At 39.1% G+C, this 8357-nt stretch overlaps 1 protein-coding gene across 2 annotated transcripts; it reads right to left on the bottom strand.

Moving 5' to 3' along the window:
- Positions 1-2339: 2339 nt before the first annotated feature.
- On the bottom strand, positions 2340-8320 carry COQ7 (coenzyme Q7, hydroxylase). 2 transcript variants are annotated; one of them, XM_067551494.1, is made up of 6 exons: positions 8196-8320; positions 7210-7409; positions 6289-6403; positions 6068-6207; positions 3976-4044; positions 2340-2972 (listed from the first exon to the last, which is right to left on the bottom strand). In XM_067551494.1, exons 1-6 carry the CDS (start codon positions 8263-8265, stop codon positions 2895-2897), a joined length of 672 nt encoding a protein of 223 aa, XP_067407595.1. In that variant the 5' UTR covers positions 8266-8320; the 3' UTR covers positions 2340-2894. The 2 variants fall into 2 exon arrangements, with proteins under 2 accessions (XP_067407595.1, XP_067407596.1); XM_067551495.1 differs by having other exon boundaries at positions 8173-8268.
- Positions 8321-8357: the final 37 nt, after the last annotated feature.

Below are 8357 nucleotides of genomic sequence, written 5' to 3'. Positions count from 1 at the left end.
GAAATAATGATCCCACAATGCTATTTCAATAAATTTCCAAGTATAGGCAAGCCCTTGGCTAAGTGTTTCAACAAAAACAAGTTGATGACGTGCAATATTCCTGAAAAATGTGTGTGTTATGTACAGGGTACTTTGTGGCATATGGTCAAGAACACCTACTACTTCGTGCTACTTTTCCAGATCTAACACGTCTGCCTCTGAGCAAGTGTTTTAAAAAAAATCCTCTCCCTATTGAACAGAACACACAAAGAAAAAAGGAGACAGGATGGGCCAGTGGACAGAGAATGAAATGAGGAGATCTGGATTCCATTCATGGCAAACATTTACATCAAATCAATACACTACCCATGGCAGAGAACACAATTAACTCAATGCTAACGTAGGTCCCATGGTGCAAGTCACCGCTTCCTGGAGTTCAGCCAGAAAGTCCCTTGGAACAGCTTACTTCCTTGTACTCCCACTCCCCACCAACTCAGTGATTTAGTTGAGTTAAAGCTAATCGGTCAAGTGGGTCCAGAGGGTGAGCAGACAAAGCACTGTGGACCAAATTGTGTACTTTGTTTAAACAGTGTAAATGACTTCAGTGATGTCCACTTAAACTCATTAAAAGTCAGTGGAGTTTCTCCACATCTACACTGGTGTAGCTGAGAACAGAATTTATCCCACTGCCTGTGCAGTTAGACAGTTTTGTTGTTGTTGTTTATATAAAGAGCCATTCAGACTAGTGAAGGGAGCATGCAAAAAAAACTTCTTTTTGGCCAAATTTAAGGAAAAAGGGGGTGGGAGAAATCATCCTCTTGCAGAGACCTTAAATGCCAAGTTTTAGACAGAAGTGATTTTTGACAAATGAGTTATAAGCCTCCTGTAAAAGAGGTTTTATATTGGTAATGCTAACACCACTTCAACACTAGTGGCATGAGCAGCACCCCAAGATACTCTGTTTTTCACCTTCTGATTCCCTCCTTTGCAAAAGAAAAGAAATCATGAAAAAAAATGTTACCCCCAACATTTGAGAGCTAGCTTTTCAATCATTTCTCAATCTTCAATTGCTTGGTTTGTCTGTAAGAAACAGTGCCTGACATGCTATAACTTTTAATCTTGAACAACAAAAGGATTCCGTTTCTAATCTGGCAAACAAGGTAAATGCTCTCCATTCAACAGAAAGGATGAAAACTAGATTAGCAAACAAGAACTATGTTTAGTGGCAGTTAAGGTTGGAACAGGCCACCCTCCCTCCACCCAAAACCATAACTTTTTATGTCCCCGATTTCAGAGGAATGACAGACTTTTCATTCCTTTCCATCTTCATACAACCCTGTTGAGAGAAGTGAAAGCCTATTTCCAACAAACAACCATAAATCAATATGTATCCCAGCTTCAAACTTGCACTTTAACTCAAATTTAACAGTAACCTCATATGTTTTTATATCAGTAGGTCAGCACATCTGACTGGCACATATTTCATGCATTTGGGAAGTTATTTCGCTTAAATACTGCAGACATCACTGTGAAAATTTTGCATTAAAGTGCTAGCGTTTCAGTCTCTGCCATGGGTAGCATTAAATTGGCCTGATATTACTAAACCATAAAATGTTAAAAAGGAATATATGTGTGTGAAAAAATTGTACCAAGTTCCCTTCCAAATTTTCTTTTTGATCGCACCTTCCCTAAGATGCAGGGACAATGGAAGAATGGGGCAGGTGCTTTAGGCAGAAGGAACATTGGACACTGCCTGGCCCCAGATTCCATCCATCTCCTTTACTGTGTGAACAAACTGTACGAGTCTTATTTGGAAGTAAAGATGAGGAAATTCACATCCCAATCCTACTCTCTGGCAGCTTGAGGCCATTAACTGTCTCTATCCCAGGGCTCTAGAAAGGTGTTTTGGAAAATCGGTACTTCCACTGTATTAAATGGTAGTGACCCCACCAGTTTAAGATATACCAAGTGCTTCACTGCATTGTGTGGTCTGTACTTCTCTGTCATCACCAGTCATTGACAGTATTCACTTCTTGTGAAAGATGCAGTCATAATTTTGTCTGGTTTATTTAAATTTCTCCCATGCTAGGGTGCATTTAAAATATTTGGAAACCCTATTCCCTTGCACTGTGAAACTTGGTATGTTCCTATTCTATCTATGCCACAGAAGGACTGGGAAGAGACAGGAAGAGCTAAAAATTCTGACAAGAAACACTGTTGCTGATTGCAGCTAGTATCTGTCTCCTGCTTTAAATCAAGTATATAGGGTTCACTTCTTCTGTACACATTCAAGACAAAGGGATTTTTTGACTAAACTTCAGAATTAGGCCCAAGAAAAATAAAAAGTTGAAAGTCATATCATCAATGAAAGAGACCTTTATTTGAGACAAGTTTGATGGAAATATTCTTACCAGAACTTGATTTACTTCCCCTGAAAATAAAACTCAGAAAACAATCTGTGCTAAACATACAGTTTTAAATTAAATTGGAGGATTAGCTCATTTTTTAAAAAGTCTGTACAAGTACAGAAGGCTAATACTTAATGTAGGTACTATTATATATATGTACGCTTTACTGCCATCTTGTGAATATTTGCGAAACCAACAGACTTAAAAAAAACAGGCCTTTTTAATTTCACTTTAGATTTAATCAATATGGACCCACTTCTACCATCCATACTCACATTGTAAGTATGTTACTCCACAAGTAGTCAAATTAATTTCAGTGAAAATACCTGTTGGGCAAGATACTACTTAGCATAAGTAAGACTGGCAGAATCAGATCCTTTATGAAAAAAGTAAGAAAAAAAGTCAGTTACTGTATAAAGTATCTATTAGTTTCACATAATCTCACAAGTACACTGGTTAAATCTTAATTTAATACCATAACTGCTTATATTATTGAAAAATAGAGCACTAAATTCGCTCTGATAAAAATATTGCAGCTTTACATCCAATTTGTATAGCGGTCTTCAAAAGTGAATAAGCTGGTGCCTATAAAAAAGAAAGATAATAATTAGGTTGGATGCATGATACCAAAGTCTATCAGAGATGTAGGTCTGTGTGTGTAAAACTGTCTTTGAGTAAGGACCTTTACTAACAGTTCTAACAGTGTATTATTGCCCTGTGATATCTTCAGGAAACACAAGTTTAATAAGCAGATTTCCCTGATCTCTTGTTTACCAGTTGGAGATGAATTTGAATCAGAGGAAACAGCATCTCTTTAACAAGTCGTAGTTACAAAAATAGATTTGTGGTAACAGATGTGTGTTAATATTTAACAAAATAGTAAATATAAAAGGATTTGTTTTCATCCACATTAGAGAAATGATATTGCTTTTCCAGAACAGGACAAATAGCATTTTTTTTTTTTTTTAAAAAGAGCCTTAACTCTTTTATATATTGTATGTGAGAAAAATATGCCCTTCCCTGCCATAGCAGAACTATTCCAGTTCTCCTTCATAGAGGTGGGAAAAAAGTAGAGGGACAACACAGAGCTCACAGGGCATCCTGAAAGGCTAGAATTTGGCCCAGAGTTTCATCCTAAATAAATACGGTAAACTGTGTTTTGTATACCAGGGTGATATCTGGATTCCCAAGGTTGAAAGGGATAGATTACCTATTTGACAAAATGCTAATTTATTACTCTGATCTTTTAAGAAAATTCAAATTAAACTACAGTTTGAAAAAACAAAAGCAGAGTTGAGTACAATACTTTTGCTAGAAACAAAGAAGTAGTTTTAACAGCAGCATAACAGGATGCTACTCAGTTGCTGGAAAAGAATTAAGAAATTAACATGAAAAAATTCAGCATCATTTCAAATTCTGATGAAGATACCTTCAATGTATCTTATACCTTCCTTCTGAAACTGTACTGTACTGTATTGTTATTTTCCACCCATCCTCTATACTTTCATTGGCACAAAGAGAAGGAGAGACCATGACAACAAGGTGCATAGCAATGATCAATAGAAATGAATTAAAGCTCTATGCCTACCAATTCCGCATTGTGGTCAAGCCCTACATCATGATGCTCCAACTCATCATCCCGAAATTTCTTTATTATCTTTTAAAAAGAAATGATAGCAGATTAGTAACAATTTTCACTTACACATCAATCATCCAGATGACAAAATTACACATCAATCATATACTTCTGGACACATCACCACTTGAGGGACAATATACCTGAGATCAAGATCACTAGGAAGCTGAATGCTTTTGAAAAATCCTCTCCCCAAAATTCCAATTAAAAGAACCTATAGCTACAGTGTATGAGGAAAGAGTTTCTGAAATAAACAAGATCATACTATGTTTTGGAGGTATATAGAAATCTGTATGTATTCTCCTCCTGGGTCATTATAGTCTGAGGCAACATTAATGATTGTCATATCCAAATGTCATAACCTATCGTGAATATGTTGGCTATAGGATCATAATAGGTAATGACATGAAGAGAGAAAGATCATAGATCCATCCCACTGCAAACAATGGTGGGCTAGGGCTCGAGGGACAGTGATCAGATACTACACCACTAATACACTTGATTTTAGATAAGAAACCAGGCTGGAACTGTTGAGGGCATTTTCCTGTCATATTTAGAGCACTTCCTGAATCCTAGGTTATTCTGAAAAAATCTCTAAAGAAAACTGAGATGGTAGTTAGCAAACTAATATTTCTTTTCAGTTTTTTTTTTTAAAAGGAAACCTATGTAATGACAAGTCCAAGTAACATTACAACAGCCATTCCAGGATTATTACATTTACAAAATAAGGCCCAATCCTGCAAATTGTTCCACGGGAACAGACATCTGCATGTCCATGAGACTCTGGTGGATTCAAGTGTTCTCTTGTATGGAACAACCTGCAGGATCAGACCCTAGACAAGAAAGAGAACTAGGACTAGGCTATGGGATGAGTACAAGACACAAAATTTTCTCCTTTCTGAAGTACAGATTGCAGAAATTATTAAACTGAATATCTTCTAGCAAAACATGAACTAATGGTGTGAGATTTTGCTGTTATACATGACTCTTTTCCTCATGTAGGGCTTTGCATTGGCTCCTCTTTTTATATTTGTATAAATCAAAAGAAAAATAAAACACACTCTTGCTAAAGACGTGCTCAGACATCAAAGTTAAAACATTTTACTTTGTTGCACAATTTGAGTTCTTGATACTCTCTCTCCTGCTCTTGCATTCAATGTGGTTGTTTTGTCTTGGTTTTTTTATTGGTACACAGACCAGCCTTTTTGAACCAGGTACCTGAGCTATGAGCTTTTGTGCACACAGCTCAGCTATCACTCAGTCACATAGATGCTAATCAGCAACAGGGTTTGGGCTGCATCAAATCCCAGTTTTGGGACTATGAGACTGGGTTCTGGAGCAACCCAAGCTCCACTGCAGATCAGAATATGTGTAACTGAACAGGCAGTAGTGCTCAATGGGTTGATACAGCTGAGTTCTTGGGCCCTGAACTTACAACAAGCTCCTCATAGGTAGACCCCTATTGAAATCAACAGAGCTATGCACAAGCACAGTAGTCTGCCCACTGGGAGCTCAATGCAAAATTGCAGCCCAAATTTGTTGAGCTTTAAAGAATTAGGAATCACTTTTCTAGAATAAGTGAAGATGAGAGATCAGCTCCTCTCAAAGCGTGCAAAGTATCTGGAGTGGCAATGATACTGTCATAACCAGTATAACCAAAGCATGCACACATGATACATTATTACAATTAGTTCATTTTCTTTTTCTCTAATCCCTCCCTTTAAATTAAAAGTAATTAAAATGTTTGGGCACCATACGCGGCCTCTTCTGCCTCCCAAAAATACACATTGCAACTACAAGAAATGGGTTCCAAAGCTGTGGTTTCACATATTGACATTTAATACGCATCAAAAAGAAAATACCAATAGTTACTGGAGAAATAATACTTTTCATCTTGAGTGTTTCAAGCCTTTAGTGTTCTGAACTAGCAGTGAGAAATTAATCTGCTGCAAATCCAAATCTCTTATTTATGTCATTTTAAAAATACTGTCTCAATATACTGTTCAGTGAGTACGTTAAATACCTTTAAACTACATTCAGATACCTGCAATAATTCTTTGTATTTTTCTGGATCCTCCTCCATTAGTGTTCGGATTTGATTGTTATAATGCTCCGATATGCTCTCTTCCACTGCCACAGTGCAGGCCATTGCACCTTCTTTTCCAAGTAAGGCAGTTCCAGCACCTGTAATTACCAAACAAATTAATTCAAACAACACATTCCAAACCTACATTATTAAGAATATCAATAAGAACATGCTCTCACCTAAAGCAAACCCTGCAACATTCCAAAAAGGCAATAAAATAGTAGGTCGAACTCTAAATGTGACCATCAACTCACTGAACTTTTTCAAATGGTCCTTTTCTTGATCCCACATTTGCTGCAACAGAAATAAAATTACAGAAAAGCATAAAAATAGAAAATAAGGTATTTATAATATAATATAATTATAAATGTAGAGAAAAAATTCAATGGATGTTAACTTCAGCTCATGCTACTTTTGATTTTTAAAGGTGATCTACAAAATAAATTAAATTGGCTTGTGACTTCTCTCTTCTCTATGATGCATTAAGAGGGCCTCAGAGATGTGCAGGAGGGTATAGGTTATGTGTTTTTTCCCCATTGCCTGTTTTTACATTAGATATTCAGGTCCCGTCTAACACAGAAAACTCTATGAGGACTGAAGAATTAGGAAATGATGACAACAAAAGCAGCAAGAACGAAAGTTGAGGAATTAAGAGGAAGAGTATTAATCAGATTTCTTAAAACTTTAATCTTAGGTTTTATTAACACTTATTTATATTCAGTAATCAGTTAACATTTTGGAGAAAGGGAAAATCAAAAGTTATTTTACAGCTTTCCCTCATTCCTTTTTTTCATATAAAATTAGTCTTATTTTATAGCATTCTTGACACCTACAACGTAAGAATGATGATGCCTTTGTCACACCACTACAACAACTGCATGTCTATGATTCACTCATCAGCCAATCCAATCACTATGATGTTATGTGTCATACTTATACTTTACCACAAGAAGAACTTTTGTAAGCCCAGTTGTTTTATGGTAAATATTACAAACCTTAGACTATAGCCTTGTAATTTATTTTATTGTACGTCAGCTAAAAAACATGCCTTTGCATAAGAAGCATAAAAATAAGATGAAATTAGATCCACACATACTAACCTGAATGACTGGCCCTACTGTTGTTCTACCTAGCACAGCCATTTGCCCAGCATAAATACGATTTGCCCCATATTCCCCTGCATGATCCACCCTGATTATGCGGTCTATGGCTGGTTTATTGATGTTGTCCAAGGTCATTCCAGTACTACAAAATCTGAAAGAAGTCTGTTTTGATTGTAAACTCCACTTTCTTCCAGAACCTGTCAAACAGAGATACAGCTGAAATGAGCTATAATACTCTACTACCATAGACGGAGGACAGATGACCCCAGGGTGAAGGTGGGATATGGGGGATTAGCCTCAGGGGAGATCAGATGACCCTAGGAGTGGGGATAAAGCACAGAGATGATAAATGACCCTGAAAGAGGATGAGGTGGTGGAAGGTGATTGCAGGGTGGGATTAGAGAAGGCGGAGACAGTTGTAACCCTGCAAGGGGACAGAGTATGATAGGAAGGGGTGACCCCAGGGAGAGGATGGGGGAGTGGCCTCAGAGGGTGATAATATATGGGAAGAAGAGTTGACCCCAGGGATGGGAGAGTGTATGGGGGGCGACCTCTGAAGGTGGCAGGGTAAGGAACGAAGAGGTGACCCCAGGAATAGGGGTGGAGTATGGGGAGAAAGGGTGACCACAGAAGGTGACAGGGTAAGTGGAGAAAGGGTGACCCCAGAGAGAGGGTGGGGTATGGGGGGTGACCTCAGAAAGTGAGTGTAGGGGAGAAGGAGTGACCACAGAAAATGACAGGCATGGGGGGAGAGGGTACCCCATGGAGGGGATGGGGATTGGGGGCAGTGACCCATGAAGGTGACGGAACGTGGGGAAGCGATGACCGCAGAGAGGGGAGCCTAGGGGCAGTGACCCCGGAAGGGGACGGGGGAAGGGGTGACTCCAGGGAGAGGGTGGGGTCTAGGGGCAGTGACCCCGAAAGGTTTTGGGGGTGATCCCAGGTGAAAGGGGGGCTTACCCCCGCGCGGAGCCGCTCCGTACCTGCCCCGTAGCAGAGACGCTGACAACACACGCGCAGCCCCCTCACAGCCGGAGCCCCGGCTGCCGCCATAACCCCCCCGACCTGACCCTGGCGGGCCTCCGTCCTCGACGCGCGGCGAAGACGTAAAGGCTCGCTCAGATTGGCGTGAAGTCATCCCGCCC

The sequence above is a fragment of the Emydura macquarii genome, unplaced genomic scaffold (genome assembly GCF_026122565.2).
Source record: "Emydura macquarii macquarii isolate MOO-44397 ecotype Brisbane River unplaced genomic scaffold, CSIRO-AGI_Emac_v2 contig_1348, whole genome shotgun sequence".
NCBI lineage: Eukaryota > Metazoa > Chordata > Testudines > Chelidae > Emydura > Emydura macquarii.
Note: the sequence above shows the minus strand (reverse complement) of the source record. Positions and strands in the feature narration are given on the sequence as shown.

Excerpts from the sequence above, each read along its gene's own strand:
- COQ7 (XM_067551494.1), bottom strand. The coding sequence starts at position 8,265 with ATGGCGGCAGCCGGGGCTCCGGCTGTGAGGGGGCTGCGCGTGTGTTGT. Across the intron at positions 7,410-8,195 it reads GCGTCTCTGCTACGGGGCAG|GTTCTGGAAGAAAGTGGAGT; the intron begins GTACGGAGCGGC and ends TCTGTTTGACAG. Across the intron at positions 4,045-6,067 it reads AATACAAAGAATTATTGCAG|ATAATAAAGAAATTTCGGGA; the intron begins GTATCTGAATGT and ends TCTTTTTAAAAG.